The sequence below is a fragment of the Pelodiscus sinensis genome, chromosome 1, assembly GCF_052426305.1.
Source record: "Pelodiscus sinensis isolate ZL-2025 chromosome 1, ASM5242630v1, whole genome shotgun sequence".
In the NCBI taxonomy this organism is placed as follows: domain Eukaryota; kingdom Metazoa; phylum Chordata; order Testudines; family Trionychidae; genus Pelodiscus; species Pelodiscus sinensis.
This window is the reverse complement of record NC_143052.1, coordinates 43,794,583-43,818,994: the sequence shown is the minus strand read 5'-3', so window position 1 is coordinate 43,818,994 and position 24,412 is coordinate 43,794,583. Positions and strand designations below refer to the sequence as shown.

The 24,412-nt window shown below is 39.5% G+C and overlaps 1 protein-coding gene across 6 annotated transcripts in view; it reads left to right on the top strand.

Moving 5' to 3' along the window:
- Positions 1-23,376, top strand: part of PTPRZ1 (protein tyrosine phosphatase receptor type Z1) — a 188,144-nt gene extending 164,768 nt beyond the window's left edge. For 3 of the 6 annotated variants that reach the window (XM_089779119.1, XM_014573372.4, XM_014573369.4), the window contains 15 exons: positions 87-183; positions 1,621-1,703; positions 2,481-2,615; positions 4,638-4,772; positions 6,306-6,469; positions 7,145-7,225; positions 8,840-8,975; positions 12,570-12,716; positions 13,901-13,994; positions 14,564-14,637; positions 15,894-16,022; positions 16,790-16,936; positions 19,332-19,474; positions 21,291-21,426; positions 22,369-23,376. In XM_089779119.1, coding sequence (XP_089635245.1) covers positions 87-183; positions 1,621-1,703; positions 2,481-2,615; positions 4,638-4,772; positions 6,306-6,469; positions 7,145-7,225; positions 8,840-8,975; positions 12,570-12,716; positions 13,901-13,994; positions 14,564-14,637; positions 15,894-16,022; positions 16,790-16,936; positions 19,332-19,474; positions 21,291-21,426; positions 22,369-22,509 — 1,842 coding nt within the window. In that variant the 3' untranslated portion in view covers positions 22,510-23,376. The remainder of the gene's footprint in view (positions 1-86; positions 184-1,620; positions 1,704-2,480; positions 2,616-4,637; positions 4,773-6,305; positions 6,470-7,144; positions 7,226-8,839; positions 8,976-12,569; positions 12,717-13,900; positions 13,995-14,563; positions 14,638-15,893; positions 16,023-16,789; positions 16,937-19,331; positions 19,475-21,290; positions 21,427-22,368) is intronic. The other 3 variants (XM_089779120.1, XM_014573371.4, XM_089779121.1) reach the window with 1 other exon arrangement.
- Positions 23,377-24,412: the final 1,036 nt, after the last annotated feature.

The window sequence follows — 24,412 nt, the reverse complement described above, 5'->3', positions numbered from 1 at the left end:
GGTTTTTCATGTTGATTTATTACATTTTAAGATATTGCATGTCAGTTAATATTTATTACAATAGCATATCCACATTTTCTTTTCAGGAAATCCAGAGCTGTACTGTAGATCTTGGCATTACTTCAGACAGCTCTAATCACCCAGACAACAAGAATAAAAATCGATATATAAATATTGTTGCTTGTAAGTAAACACACTTGATTATGTATTTTAGAGGTCAATGTAGAGAAGTGCATACTTCTGTATTATCACAGCAGGAAAAAATCACTTTGGTCTGAAAAGTATTGGGTCCATTCAGGTGAAGTGTTCTGTGAGTTACAGAACAGATTTTTCATATCTTTTCAAATTATTCCTTTGAAATTCTGCTGCCCTACTAAGATTTGATAGCAAAACCTAGGTAGCCTTCTGTGACAAAACAAAAAGAAATCGGAGACTTCATTACAATGCCATTATAAAGCCAAAGAAGCTATGTTTTGATTATCAAAGTTAATCCATCTTTGAGCTGAAATAATGATGATTTTATCCTCTTTAGCAATCTGCAGAATCCCAGAATCTCTAGTTGCTGCTCACACAGAAATATAAATTTATCAATTTTTAGGATGTATGTGCCCAGTCACTGGATATAAATCAGTTTCATTAGCTGAGACACTTGGAGTATGTCTACACAGCAGGGCAAAACTCAAATTAAGCTACAACATAACTTGACTCGTCAATTGCGTAGCTGAAGTCGAAATAGCTTAACTCAGCTTTTGGTGCTGTCTACACAGCAAGAAGTTGAAGGAAGAACACTTTTCCTTCAATTTCCCTTACTCCTTGTAAAATGAAGGTTACAGGAATTGGAGTAAGAAGTTCTCCAGCTCGCCATTATTTTGAACACACACTATGTTGTTTCGGAATAACGTCAGCTAAATTCTTAAATGACTTATCTATATTTAGCTCTTTAATCTTTCTTTAATGTCAATCCTTTCTTTACTGTCTCTGGTCTATCCATATTTTTCTGGTAATAACGCACTCAGAAGTAAATACAGTGTTCCAAGTGCAGAGGCAGCAAAGCTGGGTAGGTAATAGGACCAATTCAACAGGAAATAAATTTCACCCCAGAAAAAATGAAGTTCACTGAGGATTCACCTTAACAGAGGAAAGGTTACCAATATTTGCACTCTCATTCTCCCCATTGCTACACATACTTTGTAGGAGCACTACCCATGTGATTTTGGTTATTTCCTGAGAGGTGCTCAGATACTAGAGTGATATATGGCACTATGAGAGTCCATATAGGCCTCAGAGGATACATTCTCTGACCATCTAGCTCTACATCTTTCCATTCCACATGTGCATCCAAGAGGATGATCAACTTTTTCCTTTCTTTAGGAGATATGTGTTTCTGATTTCTCAAGCCAAGTCCCAGATGTATTTCTTGTATTTCTACTTGTTTTCAGATTGTATTTCTACAGCTGAAATTTTGAATCTGATTCATATTAAAGCATATATGATTGTTGATGTATTTCCCATATAAATATTCTAAAATTCAATTAATATCTTTCTCTGTTAAAGGTTTCTTAAATAAAAATAAGCCTACTTGCTAGAGTGCTGTGTTTATTTTTATTTGTTTTATTGCAGATGATCATAGTAGGGTTAAGCTTGCACAACTTGCAGAAAAGGACGGAAGACTTACTGATTACATCAATGCCAACTATGTTGATGTAAGTACATTTATATATCAATTAATCTGGCAGGTATCTCTGACACAGTAGAGGCACTGAGTCATCTAGGTTTCTTAAGCAATGGATTATTTTTAAATATGTATGCACACAACAATATAAAAAGCTTCTTTAGTAGGAGCGTCTTTAAGGATCTGACTTAAATCCACAGACCATCAATAGGAAGATAAATCTCAGATTCTGTCTTGAACACATGTTCTTGTATTCAGTTATTGTAGAGGTTTCAGAACAGCTGATGATTTTATATACCATAAATTATGTAGTACAACAGTACAGAGTGAGTATTTCAGTTCTGAATTTCTGTATTTTTATATACTTTTAGTTGATAATTAATTCTTCCATCTGGGATAATCTCATGAGATGTGTATGCCGTTCAGATGATGGTCTCAGGGGGACAGCCCTTTTTCAGTTTTAGTACCCCATTCTTTAAACCCGTTATACGTGAACTGATACTGCTTTATTTCATACAGTAATATAACAGGTCTTTTTGTCAGTGTTCTACCAGAACATACAGTAATCCAATACACAGTAAGATATTCCCTTTGCTGGAATTTTGCATATTAACATAATAATTCCATTCACATTTTATCTGGTACCACAGGTTTTATGTGAATGAAATCATTACACATAAAAAAATACCTGAACCTGAGTGAAGTTTTCTATTGTATCCGGATATATTAAATGTCATGTACTCTACACAACTTCCCTTTTCACACTAAATATACATTAACAAGTGTCATTTGTTATATTTTAATTTAGGGCTACAACAAGCCAAAAGCTTACATTGCTGCTCAAGGACCTTTAAAATCAACAGCAGAAGATTTCTGGAGAATGATTTGGGAACATAATGTGGAAGTCATTGTGATGATAACTAATCTTGTTGAGAAAGGAAGGGTAGGAATGCATTTCTTTATATTGTCTCCACCAAAACCAAATGGTTCCTACATATACAGCCTACATACATTTACAATTTGTGATTAGACTCCTATCAAATATTCTATACAAAGGGGAAGTTGCAATAACATTTATATGCATCTTTCAAAATATAGTCGAAAAGAAAATATTATAGAACATAATAGAAATGGAAGTCATAAAGCTGCATCTTAGAATCTGTGTAAACTAAGTTGGAAGTAATAAATATAGTTTTATGACTAACAAGGTGTCATCTTCTGATATCCATCACTGATTAACAGAAAGAAGAGATTTCCCAGAGATTTCCTAAATTAACATAAACATTTCATTAGAAAAGTAACAAAAAAGCATAAGCGTGTGAGCTATTATAATCTCCAAGCATTATGTGTATGAAAAAAATTTATAAATGTCTCTTAAAATTTAATAATTGCAAAAGCAAATGTATAATAACCTAAAATTATAAGAATAACTTTATTAACAATCATTTTGGCATTTGGTAAGAACTGTTTAGGTCTATTCTCTCCAGGCCCTACAGCCACCCCGGATGGTGAGGTATGCAAGACATAAAATCATCACTGAAAATTTGAAGCTGATACAAAATTTGGGGGATTGATAAATAATGCAGAGGACAGGGCACTTATAGACCATCTGGAATATTTGTTAAACTGTGCACAAGAAAACAATATGTATTTTAGTATGACTAGATGTAAATGTATATGTCTATGAACAAAGAATGTGGGCCATAATAACAGGATGGGGGAGGGGGATCTTTACCCTGGGAACCAATGACTCTGAAAAAAAATTGGGAGTCATGGTGGATAATCAGCTGGTCACGAGCTCCCACTATGACACTGTGGCCAAAAGGGTTAATCTATACCTGGGATCCATTAATTGGTAATCTTGAGTAGGACCAGAGAGCTTATTTTAACTCTGAATTTGGCACAGGTATGACTGCTGATAGACTACTGTGTACAGTTCCCATGCCCATAATTAAAAAAGGTTGTTGATAAATTGGAGAGGATTCAGAGAAAAGGCATGAGAATGGTTAAAGTATGGAAAACATATAGAATCTAGGAGCTCAGCCTATGTAGCTTTACAAAGAGAAGGTTAAGGGGTGACTCATTACAGCCTCAATGTATCTGCATAGGAAAATATTTAATAATGGTCACTTCAATCTAGTAGACAAGGTATAAAATGACCCAGTGGCTAGAAGCTGAAACTCACAAATTCACACAGGAAATAAGTTGTACATTTCTAACAGTGAAAGTAATTGCCCATTGGAACAATTTCCAAACGTTGTGGTGTATTTTTAAATCAAGGCCATTTTTAAATCCCAGTTGGATGTTAGTCTAAAAGAAATGCTCCTGGAAATATTCTGGGGAAGTTCTGTGGCCTGTGTTGTATATGAGTCCAACTAGATAATCTCATTGGTCCCCTTTCTGGCCTTGGGCTCCCTAATGAGCAAGGCCTGCTTCTTTGGCAAAGGTTAAATTCAGTGACCACTTGCCACTAAAATTTCACCTGGTGCATAGATATGGTGGAGAAGTCAGTAGCAGAGATAACTCAGCCGTGGAGATGCTGCTAACCGTGGAGATGTTCCTTGTAATTGATGCAGAGGGATTTATCCTGTCCAGCATCTTCTCAGGGTCCTGACCTATTCTGTAATTGTAGACTCCATTTCTCCAACAGATAGCCATCCGCACACACCTGAGGGAAGAACTGCAGGCACCACAAATATACTTTCCCTTTCTACAGATTCTTCTTTGTCTGGTGGACATCATTCTAGCTTCTGAAAGAAATGCAAAGCCCAACTTTGAGATTCAAAATAAACACTAAGCATTTTAGGCTGTTAAGAGGATAGCAGAGATGCCCAGGCACAGAATAAAGGACAAATTCTACCTTTGTTATGTGTCCATGGAGTTCCCCACTTCTGCAGATGATAGTTCCCTGAAATTTGCTCATTTTAACCCTGAAGTATGACACTGTGTTCTCTCTTCATGACAGAGAAAGTGTGACCAGTACTGGCCTGCTGATGGTAGCGAAGAATATGGAAACTTTTTGGTCACTCAGAAGAGTGTTCATGTGCTTGCCTACTACACTGTGAGGAATTTTACTATTAGAAACATCAAAATAAAAAAGGTTGGTAAAATCTCAAAAGCATATCCTGGACTCAGAGTTGTTTTATGATTTTCAGAACCTTTAAAAATAATTGTAATGTCAATTTGTTTTCATACAGATTTAGTGCTGACTCCTTCAGCCCCTACCCAAGCAAAACTCTCATTGTTTTCACAGTGAGTTTTACCTGAGTGCTCTCTGGATGCATAGTTTATGGCCTCCCAGCTGTATAGTACCCAGTTAGACACATAATTAAAATTGCAATTGAGGCCACACATCATGCTCTTAGGGTACGTCTAGACTACATGCCTCTGGTGACAGAGGCATGTAGATTAGGCTACCCAGCATAGGAAAATGAAGCAGCGATTTAAATAATCGCTGCTTCATTTATATTTAAATGGCTGCCACACTGTGCCGATCAGCTGTTTGTCGGCTCAGCGCGGTAGTCTGGACACTCCGCAGTCGACATTGAAGGCATTTGTCGACCTTCCAGGTATGCCTCCTAGGATGAGGTTTACCTGGGAGGTTGACAAATGCATTTTATGTCGACCGCAGAACGTCCTGACTACCACGCTGAGCCAACAAACAGCTGATCAGCTCAGCGTGGCAGCCATTATTATTATTTAAATTGCCACTTCATTTTCCTATGCCAGGTAGTCTAATCTACATGCCTTTAGCAACAGTGACATGTAGTCTAGACGTACCCTTAGAGAGCAAGTTGATTGAAGGCAGTAAAACCCCCTGTAGGGGAAGAACTATGGTCATACCAGTCTGTTGCTGTGGACATCACTTAGACTTAAGGTGGAATTCTCAGGATGGAAAAACTAACAGAAAAGTAGAAAGATTGAAATAATCTTGCTCAGTAATGTTTGCCCCATCTCTAGGGCTAGATGATTCAAGTTAAGAGGAAGACTTGTTCTAGGGAGAGGGAGGAGATATACTTGTTTGAACAATCTTGTGGTAATACACACTTAGGGCATGTCTACACTACGTGGAAGATCGACGCTGCTGCTGTCAATCTTCTGGGGTTTGATTTAGTTAGTTTAGTACAGACCCACTAGATTGAACTGAAAGGGCTCCTGCTCCTCGTGAGGAGTAAGGGAAGCTGATAGGAGCATTTGCTCCCGTTGGCCTCCTGCTATGTGGATGGCACAGAAATGCAATGTAAGATACATCAACTCCAGCTACGTAGTTTACATATCTTTGATCTTCCCATGTAGGATAGACCAGGCCTTAGACCAATGTAAATCAGGAGTAGCCCAAATGAATTCAAAGAGATCAAAGCCTGCTCCATTGAAGCCAAAGGCAACATGCGTATTGACTCACTAAAGTAATTTTAAAAAGTCCCTCGTGTTCTTATAAGGAAGGCACAATTTGGCCATTATAATACATATAACTATGATTCACTACTAGTATTCTTAAGATCTGGCATGCTTTATTCTGAAAAGTGACTATGTTAATTCAGTTGCAAAATAGAATATTAGGCATATGAAGAAAACAAAAGATGGCCTTTCTTTGGCTTGGCCTATTAACATATATAACTATTTTCTGTTTCAGGGTTCCCAGAAAGGAAGGTCCAGTGGACGTGTAGTTACTCAATACCATTATACCCAGTGGCCTGATATGGGTGTTCCAGAATATACACTCCCCGTCCTCACATTTGTGCGAAAAGCGTCATATGCTAAGCGTCATGCTGTGGGGCCAGTTGTGGTTCATTGCAGGTATGGTTTTTACTTATTGCTTGTTTGCTCAAAAAATAATTTTTCAATGGCATTTTAGGCCGAATTTCACATGAATATTTAATAATTACTGATGAAAGAACACATTTTTTTCATCTAATAGTTACAGCTTTAAGGTTGAGTAATCAGGTGGATGTTCCAGCACTATGTATTGCCTGGTGACTGTAAACAATGTGATGCTACACTGTGCTACACTTTTTTTTTCAAATTACTTTTCTTTTGCGTGTATATATTGCTGTTTGGGTATCCAAGGGCTTTTCTGATACATATATTGCAGCAACTGTTTCAATTCTGTCAAAAACATATATTATACATTTTTCAGCTAACATGGTCTTTGGTACAGAGTTGCAGTTGAAAGGTGTAGTTCTAAATGGAGACTGCAAAAAAGAAGACTAAATATGCTACCTGCTGAACAGCAGCTCTATTGATTGTATCATGACTCTTGTGTTCTATCAATGGTTTGTAATAGAGGGAAAATACTTGAGTTCTGATTGAGCTATAAGTTTTAGGCAAAGGTTCTGGTAATGCTCACTGAGACAGAAGCAGCCCAGGAAGGTTGCTTTAAAGGGGCTTATAGGACCTGGGATTACTTCCCAGCACCAGTGAAGTATAAAGTTACTGGAAAATATATAAGCAGGTTCTGGTTTCCCACTATAGTAACTCATCTTTAATGGAACGTTTGACAAGAGAAGCTCATGAATTCTGTCCTTCTGGGGCTGAGACTGAAGAAGCCAACAGGTAAAGTTGCCATAGAAATGCTACAGATATTTTGTTTCGGGATGATCTAATTCTACCGAAACATTTTTTGTACTGGAAAAATATTATCAAGGTTTTTTTGTTTTGCTGATGTCTCCACCACTGATTGTACTTCAGCAGTCCAAAATTGAAGCTTTTCAGAAACACCAACATTGAGCTATATTCCGAGGGGTTGCAGAGAAATCAGCATTCTGATAGCCCTCAATAATGTTTTTAAAATGCTAAGTGATATGGCTTCATTCAGATCTCTCCACTGGGTCATGTACAAATTTCAGGATTCTATTTGCAAATTGTTTTATAAACGGTTGGTTGGTTGGTTGGTTGGTTGGTTGGTTGGTCGGTCATATGGAGTTTTAAAGGAATCTCATACTATGAGACTAACTTCTCTTGTTACATTTCCAGGTTTCACAGAGGAGAAAATATTTTTATTTTTATAAAATTGTGCTTAATTATTTTCATATTTCAGTGCTTTTGTTATTTAATGTTTGCCATTTCTCATAGGAGTATATGGTGCCTGGTAGGCCATACTCAGTAGCCATAAATGGAATTGTGAATACTGTATATGCAAAGAGCAGAATATTGGCTTAAGACCACTAACCCAGACTGTTCATGAGAAACCTAAATTAATTGTTTACTATAGAGATATTTATACCTCATCCATCACTGTTAGATCTGAGATTGTGTTAAATAATTGGACAGTGTTTTGTAATCCAGGATAAAAATACAAATTAAAGTTTTAATTAAGGTTCTAAACATAACAGACAAATTTTGCCATTTATATATTCATGCTAAATTGAATGGTATTTGCACATGTATGGTGTGTTAGGGCAAAATTTGATGTTAACATTAGGCTATGGCAATATCATGAGTCTTAAAATACTTGAGCACCAATGACCTCCTTACACAATCAATAGGATTTTTATAAATCTTTAATCAATTGGCCATTAACTAAACAAGGTTGACTCCCTTTCTTCTATTTGTTTATTTAGGAAGGTCTCATCTTTTGCTTACTTTTCTGGGCTATGTCTGACAAGCAATAAGATTTACATTTGCTAATGTATTTGCACAGTTCTGATGTATCCTAGGATCTTCCTCGGTGCACTATCTCCTTTAGAAGAACCTTAGTCAGTGTCAGAATTTGTAAGATATGGTAAACATCGCCTCGCTTCTGAAGTGTCACATGCATCAGCTGAGAGCATTCTGGGCACATCAGAGCTCTGAAGTGCTGGTATATGGTGCACCTTCTTTGAAATACCTTGATTCCTGCTTCTGACGATACCTGGAGCATTAGAGGCTTGAAAGCTGCAAACCAATAGAAAATCACAAGTCTTGTTTAAGCTGGGATGTGGGAAGAATGGCAGAAGGAGCTGAGAAAGAAGTCTTCCCCTTTAAAAAAGATGAATAGAGAGGAAGGGGAGCGATTCCTCTTCATTACCTTCCTTACATTAAGAGTGTAACTGAAAACAGTATATGTAAAATCTGTATGTTAGAGCTTCAGAATTTGGATTGAAAACCTGGTATCTGAGGAGCAATAATTCACTTCATGTGAGTTCTTTCAACCTGCTTCAGACTCAGATGCATTTCTTTGTTTTACAGTGCCGGTGTTGGGAGAACAGGCACGTACATAGTATTAGACAGCATGTTGCAGCAAATTCAGCATGAAGGGACAGTCAACATATTTGGATTCTTAAAACACATACGTACACAACGAAACTACTTGGTGCAGACTGAGGTAAGAAGAGAACATGTGTTATGATAAATAAATGAAAACCAGCTTCTGTGACTCAGTTGGAAACAACATAGACACAGGGCTCCTCCTCCTCATTGGCTCCAATAGACAGAAGGGTGACCAAACACCATACTGGATTTTCTGCCGGTTTGGTTTCCCTCTTTGCTTTCACACTTTGGTCCTGGCTTCCTTAAGCAATGAGCCAGAAAGTGATCTCTACTGTGGGCAACATTAGTCTCTTAACCACAGAAGACTACAGAGAGAAAAGAAATGTCCACCATGCCTCTTGCAGTAGCACTTTTCTGAGGAGATTTTTGCCTGAGTTTATGTATAGCGTTGTTGATAATTCAATAATCAGGATACTTGTAAAAGGGCTAGTGAACCAGTAATGTAGAGAAAGGTAGCCAGAAGAGTATTATGTCAAAGAGAAACAATGCATATAAGTAGGAAGGGGATAGGGACACCTGTTTCAATACTCAACAGCTGTAGGTGGATGATGCACATATTTAGATACCATGGTGATAGATGCCTTAGCAATACCTTAACTTGAAAAGAAAGTAGCCACAAAGGAGAGGACCAAGTGTTAAAATGGTGTGAGAGAGGGAACACATTTATAGCCCTAGGAAGTGGGGGAAGAGAGGCTTACTATGATAGCAAGGAAGAGAGCTGAATAGAGCTAAATAAGAAGCTGGTTGGAAAATACTGCCCAAGGCTCTCATTCTATGTTTAATTCATCCTATGTCTATAGGAATTGTTGGTGTCACAGAATGGATGGGGATATGCACAGCATGGGTGTATGACATTTCAGGGTTCAATTCAGACAAACGAGGGTGCCTCACAATGCTTTGCTGCTGTAGCTCTCACTTGGTCTATTCACAGTCTGCCAGCATGCAAGTCACACCCTGTGTATTTGTGTACAGTAGACCCTTATTTCTGGTCCAGCAGCTCTGATCCCAACAGCTTATCAGCAAACACCAGCCATACTCTGGATCCAGCAGCCTTGGTTACTTCTTGCAGGGTGACTCCAAGACCCAAATTTCCCCCCCTCAAAATCTGTGTTTTGCATTGTCCCGCCCTTTCCTGGGTAGTCCAGTTATATTAGGTCTTTTGCCCCTCTGAGGTCTGCTACACCAAATGGAATTACTAACAGAGTTCACAACAATGGATTAGTTTTGGTTAAAAAATGGAACAGAAAGAATTAAAGTGAGTACAAGTATGAGAAGTTTAAAGTCAGAAATCGTTAGAAAAGAAATAAAGTATTTCCTAGTATTAAATGTAACAAACTAGGCTTGGTTCAAGGTGAAATTTTTACTACAGATTTCCAGTAATATTGCTGACCAAGTTTTAGATCCAGATGCTTCCAAAGTCCAAATGCTGTTTGTTTTGTTATCGGTATAGGGAGAGATACACGAGGTGATTTTACCCTCACGTTTATAGATCAACACCCTTTGAAATGCACTTTCTTAAGGATTATCTTTAGTTAAAGTTTGTTCAAACAAAAAAGGAGACATGGCGTCTGGTGATAAAAGAGGTTACACAGTTGTTTCTTCTCACCTCTGTTTGCTGAAACGCAAATTTTCCTTGTCTCCTGTCTTCCCCCTCTCGCTGTCTGAGGATCCTGTTTACAACTTATATGTAAATTGAGGTAAACACACATTCTTTTGTTTGAGACCAGTTTGACCATTCCTGCCGCATTGGGGCTATGTGGGTTTAAACATGTGCTACCAACATCATTCAGATGGAATTCATAACTTTGCTTATAATGTTGCTCTACACATTTCTTCATGGTATTATTGACCAGTAAGTTATTAGTTTTCAAATGACACCTCACAAGGCATATTTTGTACAAATTACAATAACTTGTAAGGTGTGAGCATAGAGATGAATTCAGTCATACAATCCCCTTTACAAAGCTGCAAGAGAGTTAGCCACTGACCAGCTCAGAGGCAATAGCCCTCTTTCCTGGACAGTACATATGCCACCACGTTTTTGTTTCTCTTTTATGCACATTTTCCATATTCTAGTCTTGGAGAATGAGACTGTATTGGAGCAGTTGAGAATTGGAGTCTTTCATTCTGTGTAATCAGACTAATGGAGAATGATCAGTTAGTAATCTGAATTTTCTGTGAAAAGGACAGAGACATAAATTCCATATCTAGCTGTAAAGGGTCAGATTTAATAAAATTAAACAGAGGACCCACCAGTACCCTTTGGGTTTCTGTGTTAAGAACAGCTGTATTTGTATTTTATACAAAGGTTATTCTAATACTGTATCTGATTTGGCTACAGGGGTGCCTTCAGTCACAATGGCTACGTCTACTCTGGCCCCTTCTCCAGAAGAGGCATGCTAATTTCTAACTTTGGAATAGGGAAATCCGCGGGGGATTTAAATAAACATGGCTGCCGCTTTTTTTCCGGCTTGGGGAAAAGCCGGAAAAGAGCGTCCAGACTGGCGCGATCCTCCGAATAAAGCCCTTTTCCGGAGGATCTCTTTCAAGTAGGAATAAGAGATCCTCCGGAAAAGGGCTTTATTCCGGAGGATCGCGCCAGTCTGGATGCTCTTTTCCGGCTTTTCCCCAAGCCGGAAAAAAAGCGGCGGCCATGTTTATTTAAATCCCGCGGGGGATATTTAAATCCCCCGCGGATTTCCCTATTCCAAAGCTAGAAATTAGCATGCCTCTTCCGGAGAAGGGGCCAGTGTAGACACTGCCAATGTGATTTTAATGAACTTATGGGTTTTAAAATTATATTTCAGTACAAAAGGACCCGGTCTTTTTCTGGTCACATCTAAGAAGCCTCCCCCTTCAGGAGTTCATACAGTATACATGTGGTATATTTTTAGAAACCTGGGCTTTGCTGCTGCAATTCAAACAATCAAAAAGATGCATGACTTCCTGATTATCTTTAATTACATTGATCATGAAGGGTACTTCTATTCTGTGGGCTAAAGTCAAATTAATATATGCAACTTTAGCTTTGTTAATTGCATAGCTGAAGTCAAAGTATCTTAACTCGGCTTTTGGCGCTGTCTACACTCTAGGAAGTTGAAGAAAGAACATTCTCCCTTTGACTTCCCTTACTCCTTGTGAAATGAGAGCTACAGGAGTTGGAGTTAGAAGCCCGTTATTTCAAAATTATTTTGAAATAATGGGCTTGCTGTGTAGATGTGCACTCTGTTATTTCAAAGTAACACTGCTGTGTAGACATGCTCCATTAGCCAACAAATATCACAGTTACCACTGTCATCCCTTCTCTAACTATATAGAAGATTTGTGGCACATTGCACATGCTGCGTGGCAAAGGCTGATCTATTTTGAATGGTACCCAGTTAATAGAGAGTCATTGGCACAGTCAACATTATTCAGAGGAGATTTCTGGCTCCCAGACTTCAGAAAAAGTTTTCCACACATCTTTAGTTAGAGTTCTCTTCAGTTATGTAACAATTCAGCTGACTAAATCATAGCAGTAAGATGGGAAGAATCCATAATCATACAGAAAGGTTGCTGTGAACCAACAGTGGCAGTTTAACCAAAGAAGGTGTTTATGGGAGCAATCTGACAATTGCTAGAGCTAAGATGTTTGTTGCTATTTTACTAGGAGCAATACATCTTTATTCATGATGCATTGGTTGAAGCCATACTCAGTAAAGAAACAGAAGTTCCTGACAGTCACATTCATGCCTACGTTAATGTTCTCTTAATACCTGGACCAACAGGAAAGACAAAGCTTGAGAAACAATTCAAGGTGAGCTTTCTTGGATGTCAAAATGAAAAATGCTGGGGCAGTGTCATTTTCATATTCCAACCCATCAGAGTAAACAATGGGCTTTAGATGAAGTAACTGATTCTACCTCCTCAGCTTTCCATTACCTTTCTATAGTGATAACTGTTGAGACTAGATCTAGAGCAGCACAAAAGTACATATAGTATGTGAGGTTAAAAGACCTAATCATGAATTGTACTTCAAACAAGTCATGGTTTTGGAAAACACGGGCTGGAAACAGTCTTTAAAAGGTAGATATTGGACCTGATTTATAATGTGTCCCTGTTAGAGGGGCCCCACCTGTGGAAAGACTGCCTGGAAGGGATTGTAGTGGCACATGGTGCCTGCAATCTGCTTTGCAGGCCAGGCAGAACCAGACAGTACAGCCCCAAAAATATGCAGCACTGTCTGGGCAGGAGAGTAGCATGGAGAAGATATGGGAGATACTGATTCCACACACCCTTGTTATGGCCACTGCCACCAGCTGTAGTGCCAGTGGCTGGAGCAAGTAGGTACAGTTTGCTGATTGGTGTGACCCTGGTATCTTAAGTGAGAGATTGGCTTTTTCAAATTCATTTTCATTCTGGAAACAAATCCCACCTGCCTGCTTGCTGGGTTGTGTGGGGTACAACAGAATAAGTGCTCTAATTTACTAACAAATGGTACTGACGCATGCACAGTACTGGCATTTCTCTGAGATAATTAACTACTGAGCAGGCACAAACCACGCTTATTAATTGTAATTCATAGTTTGTCACTCTCCTGGATAGGATGAGCTCGTAGTGCGACACAGTCACTCCCTGGAGGGAAGTAGCACCTTATATTGCTCAACAATTACCCTTGCTGAGAAATTAAGAGCTGGTGAGCTCAGAAGGGAATCTAACATGTACTTGCAGCAATGCAGCACTGACAAGCCAGATCCCAAGTGTAAACTGGAAGGAACGTTGACGGTTCATTTGCTAACGAACCAAATAATATCAGAGTGTATATTCCCCTCACTCGTACTTTCTCTTGAAAACCAAAATTAACAGAGCATTAAAATTAAATGTGCGGCACTTAGCAAGTTAAGACATCACTGAAAGCTGATTTTAATACAACCAGCTATATAGTTAATCTCTGTTGTCTGTATTGTATAGTAACATGATACTTTTTCCGTATTGTTTCAGCTACTGAGCCAATCTAATATACAGCAGTGTGATTATTCAACTGCACTGAAACAGTGTAACAGAGAAAAGAACAGAACTTCGTCAATCATTCCTGGTAAGCTTCTTGAAATCAATTGCTTTTGATGGAAAAAATTCTGTGTACATTGTGTAAAGTTACATCTTCTCTTAACAAGATTGCGAGATATGTACATTGGAGTGGGGTAAAGTGTACAAAATTCCTGGATGGAATTTTAGTACAGGAATGCTTCACACTCAGGGCTAGTCAACACTAGAAGCATTGCATTGGCAAAAGTGCAGGTGAAGCTGCTGTATGCTGATGGCATAGAGCTCTCCTTTCAGAATAATTACTCCACTTCCGCAAAAGGCAGAAGCTACATGGGCAGGAGAGTGTCTCCCACAGACATAGTGCCGATATGCACAGTGGTTGGGTTATTGGAACATGTGTCGCTCAGTGGAGAGGCTTTTTCACACACTTATGTGATGCAAGTTATATTGACATAAGCAGTAGTGTAGACCTGCCCTAAGCAGCCACAGTTAGGAGAAGAAAGTAGATAGCTGGGTGACGTTTTATCATGTTTCATGAATCTTTATGTTGTTATAATTTCTATAATGTATGAACCAGACACTACAACATATAGACTAGCTTACAACTTCCTTTTACAGTGGAACGATCTAGAGTGGGTATCTCATCACTGTCTGGTGAAGGTACAGATTACATCAATGCTTCCTATATTATGGTAAGTTACATTAGCTGTTCTGCGTTAAAAATATTCTATACTGCTAGATATATTTGTAGAGCTGAGAAATATGTTCATGTTAGTGGCATAGTCTTGATTTTGAAGGGACTCCCTGCTGTTTCCTTCATTTTTCACACTTTTCCCTAGTGCATGCTGCATTGGAATTGTTTTTAAGTCCACTCAAACACATTAGAGTTTGTCTAACCGAGCAGTAGGAATACACGACACTTTTTGAAATAGTTCAGTTTAGCACCAATAATGGGCAACCTTTCATGATTAATTAAAGCTACCAAGCTTTTTCAGGCCACAGTGAATCATTCTGGCAAAACAGTATCCATGTATTGCAGGAGAAGGGCCATAGCCTTGTTTCCTCTCTGATCATGTTCAGGGATCAGTCTCTGCATGTTTTAATGTTTGAACAATAGACACAGAATATAGTCTCCCACTTTCTGCTTTTTCTTGGCATCATTTTTTTCCTTTGGATTTCTTTGTAACCCCTTCACTGTTATATCCCTCACTCCATAGCCATTTCCTAAAAGTGAAACGTGTTGCTGTTCGGGGTCAGGGATCCGCTGAACTGGCCACCTATTTCTCTCCTTATCCTGCCTCACTGTGCAGCACTGAGAACAGAGAGTGGAAGGAGAGAGAGGAGGAAAAAGCCTTGGCTCTGTATTCAGAAGCTCTAGGAGTGGCCTCTGCCAGCTGGTAGAAGGACTTGATGGGAAACCTTGCCCGCTGCCTGCAGGCCCGTTTATGCATGACATTTTGCCAGGCATAAGTGAGAGTGCCAGCAGAAGCTGTCACTCCTGATGAGTGACATTTGGCAGGCATGTCTGAGCTTTCTTTCATAAAGCAGTGAAGTGCTAGAGGATTTCACAGAGAGAAAGAATCATTATTTTAAGAAATTGAATTTATTCTTTTGTCCTCCACCCCCAATTCCCTCCAGAAGCCTGGCTAGGCCACATCAACTAGTACATATATCTCAGCTGACATACAGTTTTATTTTGAGTTGTCAGTTCACCATTAACTCTCTGTTGATTGCAATACATTTTGGGAGGTGGGGAAGCTTGAACATTATTTTTTTGTTTTTATTGATTTTTCTCCTTTTCTATATGATATGCATTGATTTCTGTTCCTAAGCCATATGAAATACAGGTCAACCTCGCTCTGTCTTTCTGTCTTTGTATAGTAAAAGTTTTCTTTAAATACATATATTGGTGGATATCAATTCTCAGACTGATGTTTTTGATTTGCAGGGTTATTATCAAAGTAACGAATTCATTATTACCCAGCATCCCCTGTTACATACCATCAAGGATTTCTGGAGAATGATATGGGACCATAATGCTCAGTTAATAGTCATGCTTCCTGATAGTCAGAACATGGTAAGATTCGTGGTTAATTGTTCTGGTTTGAGCTAATGTAGGCTATAATACTATCCTAATTTAAAAACAAACAGGTCAGCACAAAATTTGGTTAGGGAGTCTGCGATTTTACTAAATACAGTTTTTAAAAGAATACGATAGTACTGATCTAAACCAGATGGGAAATCAGCTTATTACTGTGGGCCAAATCATAAAGTCCTTATTCAGGCAAACTTCAACTGAAATCAATAGTAGTAAAAACTGAGAGAAACGCTCAGGTGTTGGAGTTGTGTGTATACTTGAAGACTGAACTAATGCACTCTTCAGTGACTAACAGCATATGCCATAGGAACATCCTGGGGAGGTTATTTTTATGTTTTTGGATAAGACCTGAGGAAATGGGAAGGGGACAGTGTATGAGGGTGCATTCTGGAACACAGTCATACAAATGCTTGAGAGATGCTTCTGTGATCTGAGAAATAGCTGTGAAGAGAAAGTGCAATCTCACTTTCTCTGCAAACATTTCAAAAATGTTATTCTTTTCATAAATGGGAAAGACTTAAATTAGTATTAGTGATCAAGGCAATTTCTGAGAACTGTAAACTGTGCCTAACATACAGGTTAAAAAAAAGACATTTTAATCCTATCACATTTAAATTCATAAACTGAACTTTAAGATTGTCACTGGCATACATTTTGCATTATTTCTCTACCAAAGAGGCTATGTTGGAGTGGTTTTTTTGGTAACTGGAAAGAACATTAGTTAACTTTGTGTGGGTTTTTTTTAGGCTGAAGATGAATTTGTTTACTGGCCAAACAAAGATGAGCCTATAAATTGTGAGAGCTTTAAAGTGACTATGATTGCTGAAGAACATAAGTGTCTGTCTAACGAGGAAAAGCTTATAATCCAAGACTTTATTCTAGAAGCTACACAGGTAACATCATTAAAGTGGTAAATTCATGTGGATTTGATTTGTTAAAGTTAAGTTTTAAAGGGTTTATCATTTAAAAAAATGTGAGGCGCTTTAACCACATGGATCAGGGTCCACAGAGGGAATCAGGCATTGCACTCCTGAATTTTACCCCTGAATTAATAGGTGTCTAGGGTCAAGTCTACACTACAGGATGAGTTCTAATCAAGATATGCAACTCCAGCTATATTAATTGCATAGCTGATATTGACGTACCTTGCTTCAAACTTTGGCACCGTCCCTAGAGCGGGACATTGCCAGGCGAAATGCTCCCATTGACTTCTCTTACTTCTCACAAGAAGAAAGAGTACCAGTGCTGACAGGGGCACCCTCAGCGTTCAATTTAGCAGAGACCCATTAAGTCGAACTAGACCCATTAAGTCGAATGCTAGAAGATCAATCTCTGGACCGTCAATCCAGGGTTAAGTATTGATATGGCCTCAGAAACACTGGAATAAACTGTGATCCACAAAGCCTTAATTAGACACATAGGCTGTGTCTAGACTGGCAAGTTTTTCCGCAAAATCATCTGATTTTGCAGAAAAACTTGCCAGCTGTCTACACTGGCCATTTGAATTTCCGCAAGAACACTGACGATCTCATGTAAGATCGTCAGTGTTCTTGCAGAAATACTGTGCTGCTCCCGTTCAGGCAAAAGCCCTCTTGCACAAATCATTTGCGCAAGAGAGCCAGTGTAAACAGCACAGTACTGTTTTCCGCAAAAAAGCCCAGATCGCGAAAATGGCTTTTTTGTGGAAAAGCGCATCTAGATTGGCCACGGACGCTTTTCTGCAAAAAGTGCTTTTGCGGAGAAGCATACTGCCAATCTAGACGTGCTTTTCCAAAAATGCTTTTAACGGAAAACTTTTCCGTTAAAAGCATTTTCGGAAAATCATGCCAGTGAAGACATAGCCATAAGCTCCCTAGTCCACAAAGGAGGAGAGGTAGGTGCCTTAGAACATGATCCATAAAAGCCAGCATACTAGGTGGGGAAAAGGCTAATTAGCCAATGGGAGATGATGACAAAAAAAGTGTAGCCTAAGCCTCATCCCTCTCACAAAAATGGGAGCTGAAGTCCAGGGTGAAGGGAGGCACCTGTATCTGGGGGGAAATAGGCAGGAAGGCAAGCAAACACCACTCTTGCCTTGCAGATCTGACCTGTTAAGCATGCTCAGAGACTGCCTAAGGGAGTGGAGCATATGCTAGGCTTGCCTTCTAATGTTAGCCCAATGGTTGGGGTGCTTATCCAGAATGCAAAGAAACCTCTGGGTTCAAGTTCCACTCTGCCTCTGGAGGAGAAGAGCGTTGAACATGGATCTGCCACCACTTAAGAGAGCATGCTAATCAGTAGACTACATAGTAAGTCCAGCCTTTTCTCTGGCCCAATTAATATTTCATTATTCAGTTATTTAAGTGGAACAACTTAAGTTGGAGAGATTGAGGGAAACCCAAATTAAAATAATCCATAGAGCAGTGACCAAGTCATTCAATTAACAGATACTTAATCTTCAAATTCCTTCTAATCAAATCTTGATCTAGTGCTCTCCCACACCCCGGGTGAGTTCCCTAACCACTGAGCTAAAGCATATAGGGGAAGCTCAATAATCAGCTGTTTTGTGAAGAGCACAGCCAGTATCTAAATATGACTATTAGACATGGCCCTACAGACAAGGTAGATGAGTAAATATGCATCTCCCTCCAGTCTATGAACCTTAGGTGGTGATAGGTGTCCAGATGCCCAGAGTAAGGGCTGGTATACACTTTAGCAAAGCTATATTTCACTGGGGTGTAAATCTGGGGATTGGGCACCTCAATGTCTTTTGTGGATTCAGGACACAGATTGCAAACTTTCTGGGGAGACATGTGTTTCTCTATGTGCACAAAGTAATGAGGCTTTGCTCCCATCTGGGCCTCTTCACGTTATCATAAATGGCAATACAAATAATTGCATGACTGGAATACCATAGCATCAAGAACATAGACAATTACTACACACAAAAATGCCAAGTTGTTTTAATCATACAAATGCCCTGGTAATTTTCATAGAAACATCATAGAAATGCTAGGTTCAATGTGGTTGTATTACCAAATTAACCCCATGAATTTAATGGATTAGTACTGAAAGTTACTGAGCACAATAGTTTAATACATTGACGTCAGCCTACTCACATGATTAATTTTGAGCATATATGTGTTTTGTTGGCACAAGAAGTCAATACCTTCAAAGACTTAGCTCTTAAGCTTTAAAACTTGAGACATTAGCATGTGCAACGCTCCACAAGATATCTTACAAGGGCAGTCTATTCTTTGAAGAGCTAGATTTATGCAAAACCTATTAATCTTGATATTTTCCTTTTAGGATGACTATGTACTTGAAGTGAGGCATTTTCAGTGTCCCAAATGGCCAAATCCTGACAGCCCTATTAGTAAAACATTTGAACTGATAAGTATCATAAAAGAAGAAAGTTCCAACAGAGATGGACCCATGATAGTGCATGACGAGTAAGCATTGCAACTTTCACTTTGCTTTGGATACAACATACATTGGCATTATCCTACCACACTCAAGCTTATTTCTCAAAAAGAGCCTGATCCATTGAATTCAGGCCTATAGCCTATATAGAGAGCAAATAACAAAAGCAGCAGAACTAGCCTCGTATTTCAAAGGCTTCAGCAAGAGAAACACTGCACTCAACATCAAGAATGTCTTTTAGTAGGGTCTTTGTTTTTTGATCATCTGAAAGAAGTACCTGTTTCTATCCAATAGAGATGGCATAATATTATGTCATTTTTTTATTATAGTGACAAGTGAATATGCTATTTGGACATGGGCCCTTAGAAATCTCTGTGGATGAGATTCTCACCCCTGCTCTGGCTCCTTTACCATGGGCAAAAGTTCTAGAGTGGCATAAAGGAGCACTAATAAGGCCAGGTCCACATTGGCAGAGAAAATTGATATACAATACACAATTCCAGCTAAAACAGTTGCATTACAGGCAGTCCCCGGGTTACATACAAGATAGGGACTGTAGGTTTGTTCTTAAGTTGAATCTGTATGTAAGTCGGAACTGGTATCAGCCGCTGCTGACCAGGGAGACGTGGAGCAAAGCTGCGGAGGACCCGAGCCGAACCGTGGCGCTTCCAGATCAGCGCCGCGGTCTGGCCCGGGTCCTCCACGGCTTTGCTCAGCGTCTCCCTGGTCTGCAGACCAGGGAGACGCTGAGCAAAGCCACGGAGGACCCGGGCGGACCCGCGGCTTCCAGATCAGCTGAAAGTGCTGCGGGTCCGGCCCGGGTCCTCCGCCGCTCTGCTCAGAGTCTCCCTGGTCTCAGCGTCTCCCTGGGGCTGGACCCGCGCCGCTTTCAGCTGATCTGGAAGCGGCGCGGGTCCAGCCGGGTGCTCCGCCACTTTGTTCAGCGTCTTCCTGGTCTGCAGGAAGCACCAGAGCTGATCTGGAAGCGGCTGCGGGTCCGGCCCCCGGTGCTCCGCCGCTTTGCTCCCGTCTCCCTGGTCTGCTGGCTCTGCCAGCAGACCAGGGAGACAGGGAGCAGCTTTTCTCGCCCCGGAGAAGGTGGGCGGCGGGACCAGGCGTCCCGCTGCTCTAGTTCTCCGGGGAGAGAAATCCCCGTTCGTAACTGCGGATCCGACTCGGGGACTGCCTGAACATTGTTTTTCTGCGGTGGCTCCACAGTGGGAGATTGACAGGAGAAACACTCCCATCAACTTCCTTTACTCCTCACAACTGCAAGGAGAACTGTGGACAATGGAGGCTCTGCCAGCTTTCTATTTAGTGCATCATTACTAGACCTGCTAAAGCAAATACCGGAAGATTGATCATCGCAGTGTGAATCTCTGTGGCATGAAGACAAGCCCTGGTTCTAGTTGTCAGGGGACAACTTAGTGCAGTAGAGACATCCATAAAGCTGCATCCTGAGGACTTCCTCAAAAGCCCTAGAATTGGGGAGCTAGTAGGGGAAAGGTGGGAGCAAGAGGGGCTTCCCTTTGGGCTGCATGTGTCAGTGTTACTGAGATTCCTGGTTGTGTTGATGCCCACAAGGCAGTCCATAAAGGCTCCCATAACTTAGGCCACAGGGATGTCTTAAGTATACTGTTAGCCTTGAAGCAGCCAAGGATCAGAGGGATGCAAAAGTGGCATAAAGTCACCATAGTTGTCACCCTCCTTATGTGCTTTACCTCCTGGAGGTGTAGTACAGATTGTCACAGAAGCCCTCTCAGTGCATGGGGTATCTTCTTCCACTGTGGGAATATGACCCAGTTTATACAAACATTTCTTTTGTGTGTTTCTACCTTTCAAAAGGCATGGAGGAGTGACAGCAGGTACTTTCTGTGCGCTAACTACACTCATGCATCAACTGGAGAATGAAAGTTCCATGGATGTTTATCAGATAGCTAAGATGATAAATTTGATGAGACCAGGAGTCTTCACAGATATTGTAAGTAAATAAACTAAATGTGTATATTTCAAGATATGTAACCTGTTCAGCAAAATTAGGTATTAGAACAGCAAAACCACATTTTTCAGTGTGAATCGCTTCATTGGTTAAAGCAAAACTGTGTTCCAAAAAAAAGTGTTTCATATGAAGAGCTAAATATATTAAGTCTCCTTGATAGAATATTATTTAATGATTATCAGTCAGAAAATGCAGCCCTTCTCTACCATCACAAAACTTGAACTATAACATGCACACTACCAGACATTCCAAATAGACCTTTGAATGATCACCTGAATGTTTTCAGTCTGATTAGGATCCACATTTATTAAGTGTACTATTACCGCCACTAGGACCACTGATCTGTGTGGATCCACTGAGTGATCACTGATGATCAATTTCACTGTGGTTGTGGAAATGGCAAAATAGAAAACTGTGTAAGATTAGAAATCTTCAATGAAGTCCATGCAGGAATAGATACAAATTAATTGCAGAGATGACAATTGTGTGTTAAATTCTGCTGTCCGTTACACCAGTGCAAATCTTGAGATAATTCAGTCCTGTTTCTCCAGCATTGCACTGTTGTGACAAATGGAATATTTCAAGTTATGAGTGGAATCCTGGCCCTGTTGAAGTTAGGCTACTTTTCTTGTTCTGGTGGAGTACCTTCAGAGATTGATTTATTACGTCTAAGCAGACATGGTCAATCAACAGTTGGTGCATTGATCGCTGGTATGGTGAAGACAAGCCCTGAGTTATGGAGTGTAGATGTGGGCTGTTTGTCACAGAATTAACACAGCAGTTAATGAGCTACTGTAGACTGGTAGGGACCATAAAGAGTCAGACTGACTCATCAGTTGCTAAATTATTTTTGTGTGAGAGTATTACAAAATAATCTCGCACTGTTAGAGCACTGAACTGAACATATCCTTTTTCCTTCTGCAGGAGCAGTACCAGTTTCTGTACAAAGCTATCCTCAGTCTTGTTAGCACAAGGCAAGAAGAAAATCCTTCCGCATCCATGGACAGCAATGGCACAGCTTTACCTGATGGAAATGCAGCTGAAAGCTTAGAGTCTTTAGTTTAACTAACACACATACACGCAGTCATCCCTAGAATTTGACACTGTTTTTATATACGCTATTATATGATCTGTTCTCTTCCCTTGTTCAAACAAACACTTATTTTTGTGGCATATGATTTTACTTCCGAACTCACATCCTTAACAATGTGTGCCTTTTTTTGAAAGATTACTTGTAATACATTTGTTACATCTGGACTAACTTGATTGAATTTTACAGTGTTTTTAAGAATGAAATTGTGGTATGTTTTTCAGAATGAAATTGTGGTATGTTTTTCAGTATTAGTTTTCAACTTGTCTGGCTTTACTTTTAACTTAAAAGTTATCATATTTATAGATGGTAGGAGGGTTCTCAACTACAGATAAACATGACACATTTTTAGTATCCAATTTACTTGCTGTATTTATAGCAATCCATACATTTGCTAGAAATATAACTTTTAATATAGTAGAATGTAAATAAAATATTGTTCTCTATAATATTCAGCATTTGAAGACTGCAGTAGATACGTAGAATAGTAACCTGATACTTACTGTAAATACTTCTATAGTGATTCCATGGACCAAATTTATATTTATAATTGTAGATTTTTATATTTTACTACAGAGTCAGTTTTCTAGTTCTGTGTAATTGCATTGTAATAATGATGTAGTTCGGTATCTGTTTTTATTTTAGCAAAGTCTTCTGATATACTATTGTGGATCTTTGGTGATTAACCTTCATATATGTGCATGTAATTTTAACTTTTGTGGAAAATATAAATTCCGTTGTTTTGAAATGAGAAGTTTTTATGAGAATAACATCTGTAAGTGGCATTGTTTGAATTGTTTTTACCTAAGGCATTGAAAAATAAATATAAATATTCCAGTCTATGCCTAGCACAGTGAAAAATCTGCATCATCAATACTGAAGACATTTTATTTTTTAAGAACAATGTTACTAGCTCAAGGGCACCTTAGGAAAAACTCCCTGTGTGAAACCCACGAGTGCTAAGTTCTGGCCTGCCTCCTCTTAGCTAGTTTTGCCCCGTCCTGTTGTGATTGTGCTCTCTGGTACTCAGCTCTTTGCTGCCTCCTACTGTGAGGCAGAGACCAAATCCTGGCAGAAGCAGCACAGGAAGTAATGGTTTCTAAGTAGGAGTTAGGAGTCTCAGCTTTGCCCCCTCAACCTTCCTGCGAGATTCCTCAAACCTTTGAATTTATAATCCTAGCCATTGAGGCTGTATAGTGAAATCATATCCACTATGTTCATGAGAAGGCTGAAGCAGCACTAATCTTAGAGAGGCTAGAGTAACAGTTTACTTTGTCTCAGTTGGTTTTTAATTTTATGGGGACACATTGAAAGATTATATCATGAGGCTGGATAGGAATGCTGTGGCAAGGTGAAGGGAATGGATTTTATCCTAGACAGAAACTAGAAACAGATGATCAACCTTTTTGGGCTTTGAGCTCTTTGGAGCCCTGTGGGATGCCTACTTGAGGAAAATAGAAAGGAGTAAAGCAAGTGTAAACATATTAGGCAGCTCTAAAAAGAATTTGAAGAGCAGCTAGCAAGATTTTTTTTTGTGCTTTTTTTGTTTGTTTTTAAGCGTTACAGACTCACAGAGATTGGGCTACTATATATATGATGTGATTGTTTCTTGTCTGATGTGGACCATACTTTATCATCTACCCTCCTCTCTTTCTGACTAAAACCTAGAGAATCTCCATCAATGGACTCTCCTCTAAGAGAAGTCTCCGTCCGATCCACGTGCTCCTCCGCACCAATTGGCTTTCCCCCATCTCTTAGTCTAAAAACTGCTCTATGACTTTTTTAAAGTTTAGTGCCAGCAGTCTGGATCCACCTTAACCCTCTCCCAAAAGTTTCCCCAGTTCCTCATAAATCTAAACCCCTTCTCCCTACACTATT